Source organism: Haliotis rubra, unplaced genomic scaffold, assembly GCF_003918875.1.
Source record: "Haliotis rubra isolate DU_JTF1 unplaced genomic scaffold, ASM391887v1 Scf189, whole genome shotgun sequence".
NCBI classification, from domain to species: Eukaryota; Metazoa; Mollusca; class Gastropoda; order Lepetellida; family Haliotidae; genus Haliotis; species Haliotis rubra.
Genome location: NW_025765880.1, coordinates 88,234 through 103,493, shown reverse-complemented (window position 1 = coordinate 103,493; position 15,260 = coordinate 88,234). Strand labels below are relative to the sequence as shown.

The 15,260-nt window shown below is 40.6% G+C and overlaps 1 protein-coding gene across 20 annotated transcripts in view; it reads right to left on the bottom strand.

Moving 5' to 3' along the window:
• Nucleotides 1–15,260, bottom strand: part of LOC124274209 (protein scribble homolog) — a 122,875-nt gene that overhangs the window by 71,119 nt on the left and 36,496 nt on the right. For all 20 annotated transcript variants that reach the window (XR_006897889.1, XR_006897890.1, XM_046709515.1 and 17 more), the window contains exons 4-10: nucleotides 13,455–13,544; nucleotides 11,043–11,163; nucleotides 7,808–7,882; nucleotides 6,280–6,424; nucleotides 5,851–5,923; nucleotides 5,546–5,591; nucleotides 4,816–4,899 (exon numbers count right to left, since the gene is read on the bottom strand). Coding sequence is in view for 18 of the 20 variants with exons in the window: in XM_046709515.1 (XP_046565471.1) it covers nucleotides 4,816–4,899; nucleotides 5,546–5,591; nucleotides 5,851–5,923; nucleotides 6,280–6,424; nucleotides 7,808–7,882; nucleotides 11,043–11,163; nucleotides 13,455–13,544 (634 nt within the window). In the remaining 2 variants the exon portion in view is untranslated. The remainder of the gene's footprint in view (nucleotides 1–4,815; nucleotides 4,900–5,545; nucleotides 5,592–5,850; nucleotides 5,924–6,279; nucleotides 6,425–7,807; nucleotides 7,883–11,042; nucleotides 11,164–13,454; nucleotides 13,545–15,260) is intronic.

The following is a 15,260-nucleotide window of genomic DNA, read 5'->3' as shown; positions in this document are numbered from 1 at the left end:
GGAGTGACGCGTCTACATACAGATGGGTTTTGTATTCCTGCTCTGCTAAACAAATCCCTTCATGAGACATTCGATTTCTTGGTCCACCATAGTAGATGTGGTCTGAGATGTTTCGTAGACTGAATGGTTGTACATCGTTGAGATGTCGCTGATGAGGACCTGTAGGGGACGTAACTGTAATCTGCCTGTGACAGTCATGTCTTGGGCTGATGTGAGAAGACCTAGTAGGCTCTGCCATTGTCGCGAGTGGTAACGGAGAGAGTAGAGCTGGTGGAATGGTCTGTTGTATCTTGAGCCAACGGTCTTCTGGTACCATAATACGGTTGCGATTTGTGATGAATCGAATACCTAGGAACTGTAGGTCTTGGCGATGGTACTAGGTCCCGACTTCGCGTAAAGTTTACTAACCAACCTAGTTGTGTTAGTAGCTTTATGATGTAATTTAACTGTAGTTTGAGGCGCAGTGGATCTTGATCTACTTGTATCCCGTCGTCGAGGTACGCAGACCATTAGCCCTTGGCGATGTAGAAATTTGATAATCGGTTTCGTTATCCTCGTGAATAGCCAGGGGCTGATGATATTCGAATGGGGAGTACTTTCCACTGGTAATGTAGCCCTTCTAGAGTAAATCGTAGGTATTTCCTGGAATCGGGATGAATGGGGATGTGCAAGTAGGCATCCTGTAGATCTATGCTGCCCATGTAGTCCATAGGATCGAATCATCTGGCGTAACTGAGGTAAATGTATCATCGCGAAACTTCGTGGTTTCTAGCGTAGATAGTTCTTGTTGAAAAAGCTCATGTTGTAGATGAGTCTGTATTTCTCGTGGAGTTTTTCTTGGGAACTAGGAAAACTGGGGAGTAGAAACCTGGTTCGGCGTTTGCTTGATCTATTACTTCTATGGCCTGTTTGGATAGGAGTGATGAGACAGCCTCTTTTATCTTTGGTAGTTGTTAGCTTTGTAAATCGAACTTGGGGGGTTTGATTGTCAGCGAGGCTTGTCCTGTAGAGGGATCACGAAATCCGTGTTGAATAATGTTGGAGACGAAGGATCTTGCAGTATTCCCCAGTTTTCCCAGTAGTTGTTGGGCGCCCACCCACTTGAGCTGGTTGTACTGGAACGGCTGGGGTGGAAGACTCCAGTCGTTCGAACCTGTGTTTCAGCTGTCTATAATTGCGGGGAACCTCTGGGTGTCCTGCCTCTTCCTGATCCTCCTCTATAGTTGCCATATGGGCTTAATTGAAAAGAATCTTTACCTCTAGAGCTGGCTATCTTCCTGTCTCTTGCTCTTTGTAGGCCCGTGAACTTAGATCTGCCTGAGTATCTTTGTGAAGTCTGACGAATGACGCTGGCTAGTGTGTCCATCGATCTAATCATAAGGACTTCCTGGAATCCTTAGAGACTTCCATGGCGACCTTGTCGATTTCTCCGTCAAAGATGGATGTTGTCGACCACGGGCTGTATAAAGTGGGGCTGTAAAGTCTCCCCAATTACAGGAGGCGAGGAGGCCTTGACTGACGAGCTAAGGTCAGTGCTGCTGAAACAGATGTAAGATGATCCGTTAAAAACTGCTGATCTTTCTTTTGCATAAGTAAGGCAGAATAAATCATTCTATCATCTTCCGTCGTGGAATCGGAATCTAGTAATAAGAGTCTCATTGATCGCCCTAGATCTATTTAACCCAAAGAACATATCGCCTCGTCATGGTTTCTATATGAGCCAACTTGGCGATCATCCATCTTGTAAATCTTGTTCTTTACATCGCTGATGATCTTATAGTTCTCATCGATGTCCTGGGCCTTGTAGAAGGAGTCCATGTTATCGTGGAGAACTTCTTGGCTTGAAAGTTGGGTAGATGTGGTATCTGAACTTTCGTGAGCTTTCTGGAAAGCTGCATCTAGATTCTGTGGCACTGCATAATCGGGTCGATCGGGGTAGAGTGATTGCATCTGGATCATCTTCCTTCATCAAATGCGTCTGAGCTGTATTGCCACTTTTAGATGGTGATGTGAGATCTAGGTTATTGACCATCCAATACCGTATCTCTGCATCAGAAAATATGATTCCTCCATCATCCTCAAAACCATCATCATTAATAAATTGTAGATGCTCTTGGGACCGCGTGTAGCTGTCTGAATATCTGATGAGGTTTGTGGCGATCTAGTTGACTTGTGCGCCGCTTCTATGTGGAGATCTGATGGGTGATCGACCTGGTGATGAACGAGTGGAGATCGTCTATGGATGATCTTCTGAGACTTATTGAGGTGAATGTTGATAACTTCGCGAAGCTCTTCGGCAGTCCCTCGATGTTCTTCTAGACGATGAAGATCTGGAATCATATGTCTTTCGCCGAATGCTTCATTTCAGCGTCGGTCGAGGGATCGATGATATGACCGCCAGCGAAGGCTTCCGTGATGTCTGATGGTCTGAGTCCATATCTAGAGATGAAATCGAAGATGGTGATGATCTCTCCCCGCCTACATCTAGGTCCTTCCGTCAAGGTGGTCGGGACTTCAGCCAGCGAAAGGTGACATCGCCTTGGCTGCTACGTTGACGGGTGCCTCTGGGGTGCTGTCTACGTTGGAGCCTTCGGCTGGTTCGGACCCTGCTGCGCAGTTTGTAGTGGTCCTCCATGATGTTCATAATCTGCCGCATCATGTCTTCTGGGATGATCTGTGTGGAAGTCGCCGGGCGCCTTTTCTCGCGATGGGGTTCACATCAATGGCGTCTGACGCCGGGTGTAGAGGCATCAGGCTGCATGGAGATCTCTGCAGAAGTCACAGTCGCTGACACTGGTCGCTTCTTCTGCGTGTAAGTCGGGATGATTATCGGCTGATCATCGAGAGCCCAACTCTGCTGCTGGAACGATCTCGGCTGAGAAAGTTCTTGCTGTCTTCGTGAGATTTCCCTTTGAAGTCTGCGCTGCCCTGGAGTGTCCTCAATCTGCGTTGAGACGACGATGAGAGCCCTCTTAGACTTAGTCTGCAATGACGGGATGTCTGGGGAGGCGGTCGTTTCTTCGAGGTAACGGACTGCGCCCCACGTTCCTCTGCCGCAGGGGTCTCTAGCAGAACACCAGGACGGAGAGGGTCGATCGCTAGCAGCTGACTGGAAGGAATATCTGGACTCTCTGCCATGTTTTGCCCTTGTTTGCAGTGATCTATCTGCAGCACGTCTTAAAGACGCTAAAGATGATATTTATTAAATGCAGAATGAGATAAATTAATGCAGTAACTGCAGCGTGAATTAAACGCACGCATTAGAACAACTAGGGCATATTACATGTGGATCGGGAGGCAGAAAAGCGTAATCTACAAATCGTACAGATTTTCATGAGCGTGAAGCTAGCTGAACAATCCGCTAATACACGGAATAAACAGTAGAAATACGATAATTAATCAATACAAATAGTAAAGGATACTAGCTATACCTCTATAGTAACCTATGAGAGGTAAAACTAAGAGATTATCAAAGGATATGTGTGTAAGGAGACACAAGGCGCTCTCACATCCTGCTCACTGGGCGAAGAAGGAGAGAGTGGAGCACATGGCCAGAGGGTGGCGACACCTTTTCCCGCCAGGGGAGACAAAGGGGAGCAACTCGTGGTGAGTACCAATTAGTGATTTTATTTTGAAGGGAGCTTCAAATAAGGAGATACAAGTGTTCCACTATGTTCGCAAGAAGAAGAAGACAAGCAAAAGAGCATGAGTCAGGATAAGGAAAAATAATTAATGTGTGAATCACAAAACATTGGAAGCAGGTGAAATTAATATTTCACAGTCAAAACTTGCTTTTTATAATGTTGCACTTAGTGATATTCCAGCTGAAGACTAAGGTCTGTACTTCGTCTGGTCATGCAGTCCACTGACTGATGTCATGAGCAATGATCTTTTGATATGCGAGTGAGTCCAGCAATATCACGACTGGGGACACCAGAAATGGGCTTCACACATTGTATCCATTTGGTGAATCAAACCCAGCTCGAATGAATGCTTTAACCATGAGGCTACCCCACCACCCCCCATCTGACATGTAATTGGGCAAGTCCGGGGTTTTCTCCGTACTTGACGCAACAATTTTGTAAATGACTCTCAAAACATTATCATACGAGTCAAGCTTGATGCAAGTTTTATGGGTGGCCCTCACAATTCAGTTCAATAAAATCGATTTGATAAGCAAACAATGATATTGTTCGATGATAGTTTGACTCTTACAGGGCTGTCAGATTGTTCCAGAGAATTCAGAGGAGCCAGTAATCCTGGCTGTTTGAATTGAACAATGCTGTAGTTTCATTTGGTGGTGTGACATACACAGTTACATACTGAGAATGATTAACACAAAGAAATATTTAACTTTTCATGACTCCCAAAAATTGAAAATGATTCCCAAAAATAAATATTGTGAGTCACCATGACTCCCATTTTTAAAAGTCTGTGTAAAACCCTGCAAGTCAAAGTGCAATACCATCCAATCCGAATTTTGCAACTCTGACCCTTTCTGGTTCCAAAAACACTAATTGTTACAGATAAATTATTTCTCTCTTTAGGAAAATTACCATAATCATTAAGACTCAATATCAGATCTTCATAAATATTCAAAATCAAAGCAATTTAGTTCACATTTCCTAATGTGAAATTATTTGATTGATTCAAGCAGCAATTGACTCATTTGATTGACTCCTGAAGCAGCACATTGTGAATAACTTGATCAGCAGGGAGACTGGGGTGATCCTGCAAGGCGTGATAGTAATGTGTAACAACAGCAGACAAAACAGCCATTCATTTTGAGCAAATTACAAAACAAAAATCTCTTACCTCTATTGGAATTTCTGTAAGTCTGTTTCTATCTACATTCAAATTAGACAGGTTTTTTAGCTTTCCTATTGTAATTGGCAAATCCTGAAATAAAAGAACATATATAAGTTTTGTTTCAAAATATTTAATTTTGTTCAGAAAAATTGTAATCAAAATGAAATCTTAAAATTGTAGCAATTTTCAAAGGTCAACAATGACTTGGAGAATAAATACATTATAATAAACCTCTCATTTAAGTAGCATGAATCAGTGCATTACATCCGTCCATGTGTCCATGTTTTCAGCAGAGTCACCTGTAAGCATGCTCCAGATGCCTAATGGGCAATGACACAACAAGCCAGACATGTTCATCAAGTTGGTCCTCCAGCTCCCATGTGAACATGGAGTGAGGACGAAACTAGCAGTCCTAAATACCAGCTTCGTCTCAAGAACAACTCATATGTATCATTAAACAGCAGACGAAAGAAATTACAGGAATCCCTTGGTCTGAGCATACCATCAACTTCCTGGGTATGTGTTTTGGTTGTGTGTCCATGATGAACATCGAGGCTCCTTAAAAAGCTTCACGCGACACCGTAGTCTGAATGGACTGAATTTTACTGTCAACACAATCTTGTGATTCAAGGCCATCTTGGGACAAAGTTTGAACTAGTCTCTGTTGCATAATCACAGCATTATGTGATTGTAGCTGGATCATCCATCCACTCTATCATTCACACATAATACTTACTGATAATAAGTTCTCTGTTAAAATTAGTTCTTGTAAATTTTCACAGCTGAAAAAACAAGGATAAAAACTTTTAAAAGATTTACATATTTTCAGTAAAGAGCATTACATAAGAAGGTTAAGTCTGATCTCAAACACCAACACATCAGACTACCTGCCTTCATCTAGTTGGCAAACACAGGGCAACACTTCCAGGTCTATTCCAGTTCAAAGTTACTCCATACAATCATAAAGGGGTTGCCCAAAAGGTACAGAAACAAGGGAAGATTTATGACAATATCAAACTCTTTTCAGTAGGATCTACCAACCTTCCTATGTGTGGAGTCAGGGCAATCAGCCGGTTCTGATCAACTTTCAAGATGGCTAGTCTCTTCAAGAATCCTGAAACACAACATACTTCAGGTGTCAACACTGTCTATATCTGAAGGGTGTAACAGGAAAACTTCCATATCATTGACAATGTTTTTGTCATGATAGAAAGAGGATCACTTTGAAAGAGTGGGTGTTTCATATGAGATTCATTTTAAACACAATCATAAACTTGACCTGTATGACTTTGCGGAACAGGATCAAAAACGTGTTTTAGTGGAAATAGTTTTTCTCTGAATAAGACACAGACTTTAGGGTAACAGTTCCGTGTTTTACAACTGACTGTTTATTAAGACAAGCTGAGACAAGATAAACCACTGCTGATATCATGAGCAATGATTTACTTCATTAAGGTACAAATGGCCTACCTATTCCATCAGGTAGGTATTCTAGGTTGTTCTGTGACAAAGAGAGGTCAGTCAAATTGTGTAGACCCCCAATCTCCTCCGGCAGAAAATCCAGCTGGTTCTCAGAGACATCCAGCTGTGTCAACCTCTTCAGGTTGCCGATCTCCTGAAAACAGAATGAAACGTTCACGGCAACAGTTGAGCCTAGTTAGCGGCAACTAGGTGCCTTATAGGCACTAGACACAATGAGATACATGGAAACAATGTCACCGGACAAAGGTCTCAAACCTTTCAGTCCCAGACAACTGTAACAGTTTATGTGTAAATTACTGAACACTGGAAGCACTAGTATTGCTGATGGCACAGTCAGCAATGTCCCACAATGTGACAACATTCTGTGAATGATTAAGCCTTGGATAGGCACTCCAGAGATTAACTATGGACAATTCCTCATTCCAAAAAGTTCGGCAAAGATGTCAAAGTGTTATGTTCTAGTATCTCTGATACCTTTGATACTGAAACACAGACCACAAGCCTGCAGATTGTGTGTAAAGTAGATGTATGCACTTGTCTCATTATTTGTTAACTTAACGACATGGAATATGCAAGCTGTTAAGGACTAAATACATTGATATTTACAGATAGAGTTTTAATGTTTCATCTATTACAGCTAACTATGTTTAGAACAAACACAATACTAATGAAGCTATGGAAATAACGAACTGTATTTATGGCGCCGGTCCGTTGCTGCCTTTTAGTGGGAATGTGTATAATGAACTACAACTATAATGAACTAAATTAGTGGTCTCCTTGAGTTTATTATAGCCATAGTTTACTGTACATATTTTCAGTTAGACACAGTTGATTGTGCAGGAGTTAATGACATGATTTCCATTGATGTAGAAAATATGGCACAAAAAGAAAATACCCTGGATTCAGTTCCGTCAGAGTCAAGAAGGAAAATATTCATTCTCGGCTGCTGTAGTTCAACATTATGGTAGTCAGGGACCTTTACGGATGAGGACATACATACATCACAAGATGTTCTCCAAGCATCTTGATTGAGACAAATGGTCTTCCCATTTCCATTTTTCAATCACTGTTAATAGGATCATCATTCCCGTTATTAGCTGTTACATACATATGATGTAATTACCTGCCGTGAGGCTGTGACACAGATCACACCATAGCCCTGCTATCTGACAAACAGACCACGCTACCAACTACTTCAACTAGTTCATTACTAGCATTTGCCACTACCACCAAAATTGGGTTAAAAAACGTTGATATCATAACCAGGTCTTCAAAGAAAAAGTGTTATCATCTAATTTAGATTACACATGATAGTATCAATATGCTGACAGACGTATCTGAAGGTTAGATAGACTTGCTTTCGGTCAAATACAAGCATACATCATCTGACTCTGTTCCTCTATTATGTTCAAAGGGCACCAGACTAATGATATATCTCTCAAGCAGTTCCATTAGTTTAATAGGTACATGTCTCTCTGTCTGGGGGCCAAGCTCCACCTGCTGGGGGGATACTTACCACTGGCAAATCAGTGAGGTCATTACAGTCCAACCACAGTTCTTCCAGAGATGGTAGATGACCTATTGTGTCAGGCTGCAATGGGAAAGAGCAATATCAAACACAGGCATCATGAGAACAGGACAATGGAAAAAGTGTCTTGCTAATTTGCCAGAGATATAGATGTGTTTCGCTAGCCTCAGGTGACATGATATTGAGGAAGACTAGATTTTTCTTTTGAAAGCTACATATTTCTGCAGATGAAAGGATTGAAGGATGTAGCTATGCCACATGCAGACAGTCAGATCCAACCTGTTACAAAAATTCCATCACCCAATATTCCACACAATAGCCCTATAGTATACAAGCTTCCTGGAGACAAAAGACTTCTGGTCATAAAAAAATGGTAATTCCTTGTAAGGAAAAGAAATGCTTATTTTGAAGCATGACAAAAAAACAAACAAAAACTTATTTGTCCTGAGTAAAATTCCCCAATGTGTAAAATCATCATTGTGAAAAATATACTCTGCAATCAAGTCATAAATAGTAATGAAGGAACTTTGAAGCAAAGCCAAAAATATATTTTCCCAACATTTCAGAATGTGTCCAACTGAGTACATTCCTTATTATGCATACACTGTATGATCATTAGGCTTTGAGGTACGGACATAATGACACATATCAGGGCATTAGTGATAACCCCGTTCCTCCATTGCCAAATTGAATTCCCCTTGTCCCCAATAACAAATGAGCCTCTTGATATCATATGAAAATCCTGACAATCCTCTAGTAGCCAATAGCCTGAGGCAGCAGCCGGCAGTCACTGATTAGACTCACAGTGATCAATATGCTTCCCACCCTCCAGCCATATCACTGAAGTCAAGAATGGTCAGTGTTTTCAGTCCAAATTACATGATAATTAGCAGGTCAGTGTTTGCTGAAAACGTTACCTAGAGACGTAAAGGTCAAGGTTGACTATCAATGTCGCCTTGAGATAAAGGTCAGCTATGAAGGTTTTAGTCAAGGATGGTCAATGCTTACTGTTTAAGTGGATTGTAATTTGGAGGTCAAAGTTAGCTGAAACTATTGCCCAGAGGCCAAATGTTTAAGGTTTGCTTTGATTGCTGGATGATGACAAACATCAAGGTTGGGTGAGAATTACTGAATGATGTAAAGATCAAGGTTGGCTATGAATGTTGCCTTGTGATGCCATAATGATGGACATGACCAACAGAGGCCAAGGTTGGTCAGGTATATTGCCCAGTGTGACCAAGGTCAAGGTTGACTGTGAATGTTGCCTTGTGATGCCATAATGATGGACATGACCCACAGAGGTCAAGGTTGGTCAGGTATATTGCCCAGTGTGACCAAGGTCAAGGTTGACTGTGAATGTTGCCTTGTGATGCCATAATGATGGACATGACCCACAGAGGTCAAGGTTGCCCAGTGTCAAGGTATGAATGTTGCCTTGTGATGCCATAATGTGGACATGACCCACAGAGGTCAAGGTTGGTCAGGTATATTGCCCAGTGTGACCAAGATCAAGGTTGACTGTGAATGTTGCCTTGTGATGCCATAATGATGGACATGACCCACAGAGGTCAAGGTTGGTCAGGTATATTGCCTAGTGTGACCAAGGTCAAGGTTGACTGTGAATGTTGCCGTTTGATACCATAATGTTCAGCTTTGGAAGAGTGATGATCATAACCCACTGAAGCCCAGGCCAAGGTCAAGGTTGTCAGTGGATCATGGCTGAATGGTTGGTAGAGCAAGCAAATAAGTTGATTCATATTCAGGATAGACAATTTTTTTAGTTTGTTTGGAGATTCAAAGTTGTTTTCAGTGCTAATAATCTTAGCAAAGAAATCAGAATTGATCCGATATTGTAGCCTAAATGTTGGCAGTTCTGTTTCGTCACAACTGTCATAAAGAATAACAGCTCCAGCTTTACTATAATCACAGAACTCACAGGTAGACTGGCAAGCTTTGAATACATGGTCAACATAGGAGCATGCTCATGAAAAGAGGTGTTTGTTTCCTATGACCTTTCATGACGAGAAATTGACTGTCATAACAGATATATACCTATGGCTAGAGGCAATATCACAGTGTAGCAACTCGTTTCATGCACGATCTCATACAGGCTCCTACAGCTGATACTGCTGGTGAGATATCAACTCAAGACACTGTGGACATAGAACTTTCCTGATCACTGATTAGTTGGTTATCATAAAATCAATATATGGCTTCCAATACATTACAATTCCCTTCTGAATCTGTCAACTCTACAGTCTGAAAATATTTGTTTAAATTAACTTTAACAAAATTACAGCAAAAAGCCCCAACTCTTCAGAAATTGAGTTTTCCGTGTCAGTGAAAGTTCTGATCACACGGTGACCCCAATCATGTGATACAATGTTTATTAGTGACATAATGGAATATACTGAAGCGTGTAAATCCTGCTTTTACAGAATAACACTCGAATCATAGTTGAAATCCTTTAGTAACAGAAGCCAGAGCTGTTTACCACAATGGTGAAACCTATAAGCCCTTGTATAAGCTGGCTGGCAGTGACACACCAAAATCATAAAGAGGGCGAATTAGGGACACTGGCAGTCAGGACATGAGGACAACAGACTGAATGTGAAACAATTAGAGAACAACAAATGGGCTCGCGAGAAGACCATGAAAAATAAAGTATCTCCTGAGCTTTTGGTGAGGCAATTGTAAAATCTATTCACTTAAGACATAAACCGTATTTATGAGACTCATTTAGGTTATTCTATAGTTTTAATTGATTTATTTGTGATTTAATGCAGCACTCAGCAATTTTCTAGCTATATGATGGCAGTCTGTAAATAATCCTGTCTGGACCCGACTATTCTACTGTAAATCCATTTACAGTATCAAAAAGAAAATCATTTGTTCACCAAATTCACTCTATTTTCCTGATGAGATACTGTGTTTGCTTGATGATGGCACAAACAATGGATAACATTTAGCTGTGTGGCGTCACATATTAGTCAGTTACAAATCAGGACTTAAATGCACATGTGAATAGAAACCAGTTTGTTTCTTATTGTTACAGATAATCTTAAAACCTGATCCATTCACACTCCTGTGGACAAATTCTACCATGGAACTGTAAATGTCTTTTACGTTTTTTGGATAATATCGTGATCCAACACTCCAGAATACCTCGAGTTTACAAGCTGAGAGGGAAGGAAATGAGCTGGAAACATCTTTGATAACTCACCAAGGCCCCGATCTCATTACTGCCGACATCCAGTATTTTCAGCTTAGTCAGGTATGATAGTGACCTCGGCAGTTCCTTCAGTTGGTTTTCTCGCAGCTCCAGAGATTGAAGGTTGGTGAGACTGAAACAAGGTTTGTTTTGTTAATATATTCTTAAATGCCTCACTCAGCAACATAACAGAAGCAGAGTGGGAATCAGACAATCCAGTGATTGATGTTAACTGACTGACTGACTGACTGAGTTTGGTTTTACGCCGCTTTTAGCAATATTCCAGCAACATCACGGCGGGGGACACCAGAAATGGGCTTCACACATTGTACCCATGTAGGGATTCGAACCCGGTTCTTCGGCGTGACGAGCCAACGCCTTAACCACTCGGCTACCCCACGCACGATTGATGTTAACAATGTCTCCAGGAGGACAATGGTATACATTCAACAAGACCAGTCAAAGCTTTGTGTTGCATCATGAGACAAATACAGATTGCTTGGGACCTATTCTAACATTAATCCCCACTGGATAAACATACACGTTGGAGAAAGTCAGGGAACTTGAAACAATCCTTCTTTACATTAAAGACAGAACCTGAATTTAAGACCATAGAGTCTAGTGTTAGACAGCTTTCCATCCTTTATTGCTGGTGAGTGTACATGGAATAATTCCATTTCAATAGGTTTATCTATTATTTAATGCTGAATTCAGCAACATTCTGGCAATCACGGGGTGGGTCTGTCAATAACTCTGTAAATCAGACATTCCAGTGACTGACATCATGAGCATCGAAATGTTCAGTTGGGACATGATGACATACATCAACCAAGTCAACAAGCCATGCGACCTGATGACTTTGTTGCCTCTTAGTCTGACAACAAGCATGGGATGCTGATCACTTCTAACAATGATCTTCATGGGCAGACCAGTTTGGTGACCTGTTTCAACCAGCAATAGGTATTTCCACAGGTAAAATAGGTGCTGAGTCTTCTGTATGTGATCTGTATACACTATATCTCTCATCAGTTTGACGTACAGGACATACAGTGTACAGCATTTGTACTTTGTAATGATGAATATTACAGATGAAGAGAACTTCAGGGGTAAACTGATAACAGGGAGAAATAATCACCATCTTATGCTTGAATCAGGTCATAGCCAGATACATCTAACAATTCATTGTTTGTTGGTTGTTTATCCCTGCACTAAGCAATATTCCTGCTATATGGTGGCGGTTTGTAAATTATCGAGTATGAACCAGACAATCCAGTGATCAACAGCATGAGCATTGATTTTCCGCAAATTGGGCTACAATGACGTGTCAACCAAGTCAGCGAGCCTGACCACCCGAGCCCGTTAGTCCCCTCTTGCGAAAAGTTAGGGTTGCTCAAGACCAGTTCTAACCCGGATCTTCACAGGTTTATAATTCATAGTGTTGATGCTATTGATTGAGTTTTGATGCTACACATGTCTTGTGTCAATACTAAGGCTTTTGTGAAGTCAATTTAAATGATATTTATAAACAAAACAAATATATATCCTGCAAATACAAGATAACATCTTTGAATATTAGTAAATCAAAAGAAAGAGAATTGTGGCAAACTCGCAATAAAGTATTCGTTTTGCCTATTCAAGACACGAAACCCAAATGTTTATGGCTTCTCATCATTCCTGATTGATTCCAATTACTTCACGCTGCACTGTCTGACGATGATCTTACGCGAACACAATTCCACCCAGAAACAAACTTGCAGAGTTTAATCAATGGCTCCATGTCAACTCCTTGAATATTTTATGTCAGAAATCAAGAACACTGCCCAGTTGGACATGTTTTACTGTTTCAGACATAGTGTATTCATGAGTGGAATAAATATTTGATGCAGATGCTTCAACACTTATCGTGCTTATGGCCTATTTACTACACAGGGATTAAGTTGTTTTATCTGTCTCTGGCATCACGTACATAAACTTTTACTTCCAGCTGAGCTGGTTGTTTGTAACATATGTTATATTTGGGATTACACTTTCTCAGTAAAGTACAGATTCTAGTTCTTTTTGGGTTGAGTCCCATCCGGGATTCGAACCCACACCCTCAGAGTCAGGCACCTAATCGCCAGCACACAAAGTCAAGACACCTAAACCGCTCAGCCACCGCGGCTTCCAAAGAGCCTTACAAGAAGCATGGGTAAAACCTTGATCAAACTGAATGTCGTACACTGACTTTAATAAATGACTGCTTCATACACACTGCAATGTCAAACAATAACACATGTATCAAAATGAAACTTTTACAAAAAAATTTCCACTGAAATTACATTACACATTTTTAATAGACATAAAATGCATCATTTTGTATTCATTGCAATTTCATACTCTCACATCAACAAATAAATAATTGGCCCTCATCCATTCCAAACATACCTTGCAATGTCGTACGGCAATCTCTCTAGCGATACATCATTAAGGCCGAGGTGTGTAAGGTTCCGGAGCTGCGTCAGGCCGTCAGGCAGTCTACAAAATCAATAGCACACGTTATCTATCAGTTCATTACTGTTACAACCCAAGTGGCAACTGACGCTGTGTGTATCCGATGTCTGTCTGTCACATCTCAAATAGTTGCATGGATTCACGGAAATACTTGGCAGCAAAAATCTATTGAGCTTCTTGTTATTGAAGGATTAACTTGTGAAAGTTATCCTGTTGGCTTCAAGTTGCCTCTAACAGCGACATCTAGTGAGGAACCCAAGTCCTCTTGACATGGCAGATCTGCACACTTGGGTTCCTTGTTTGTTGGGAAATTCAATATATGTTCTTGGATGAATCAGTCTTAAAAAATCTGCTGTGGGTAAAAATCCCAGTCTCTGCTTTTGTTACATGTTCATTAAATTGAATGTTTTTCGCTCCACATCAAATTATGTGGCATTATCGTACATTTGTGTCTAATTAACCCAACAGTCTATCACTTCTACTCATTGCTGCCAACAAAAACCTACACCATTTCCAAGAAAGGTTTTGTACTATTACTGTTCTTGGGTAATTTGAGGAGAAAGTGTTTTAATGTCACATGATGTCAAGATGACTGCAATTTCAAAAATCCCTTTCCGTCATGCAGTCATTGGGAGGTATTACTTCCTTGCGATAAAAAATGGAGAATCTTCCATATTGAATCTGTCACCGGAAAATAATAACCTTCACACATGTCGCTAATGAGGCCCATTACTGCTAAATGAGACAATGGCATCAGTGATTTTGAAGCCTAGAAAAATCAGTAGGACAAATGTCCTGAGTGGGTGTCTGGCGATAGGCCATTGACCTAAAGCTCTTTTTGACATTTTTAAAATCCCAATGCCATCATATAACTAAATTGTTAATGACATTTAATGTTGCAACTTGGATTCTAGATATACAGCAAAATTAAAAGATCTAATCCCACTGTTGATAAATAAAAATATTTTTCTAATATTTTTCAAATAATACAACTACAACTTAAATAAATTGATTTTTAATTAAAATGCAAGCATTTATAATGTCCAGAAATATCACAAAAGAAGGAAAAACTATGGCGATTTTTTTCCATTTGTGACATGTCATAACATCCCCGTGCCTTTTTCTTTTATATTTTCATTTTTACGTGATCAGAAAATTCTTATCAGAGACCATATAATATTATATAAAGATTTCTTAAATAATATGTATGGTCGCCTATTTCCCGATATCAGTGGCTTTCCACTCGGTAACATGACACAACAACGGAAAATACCTCCGTTTTCGAAGCTTCGTGTGAATAACATGCGAGGCGAATCGTATGATGGTGGGTATCGTTCGAAAGCTCTGAACATCAACAATATCACTATACCCTTCTGAGAGTATTTTCACAGTTGTAAGAAGCCATTTTATTGGATAAAGATTGGTTTCTAATGACGCTTTTTCACCACAGTCTGCTATAAGGGTCGTGATTGGCCAAAATCAGACACGTGACATGAGACAGCCAATCATATTACGGCAATGGATACCGTCCTCGTAAACGAAAACGTTTATATTTTGACGAAAGTTTTGGGTAAAATAATGCTATTCGGAACATATTAAGCACGAAATCGCTATGTATACGTAAATTATGGAACTTATTGGACGTATCGTGCTAGGTTATGACCTGTGACAAAAATGCTTCATGCATATATTTTCGCTTTAAACATCGTGTCCAAGCGTGAAGATTGAGGCGGCGAAAGC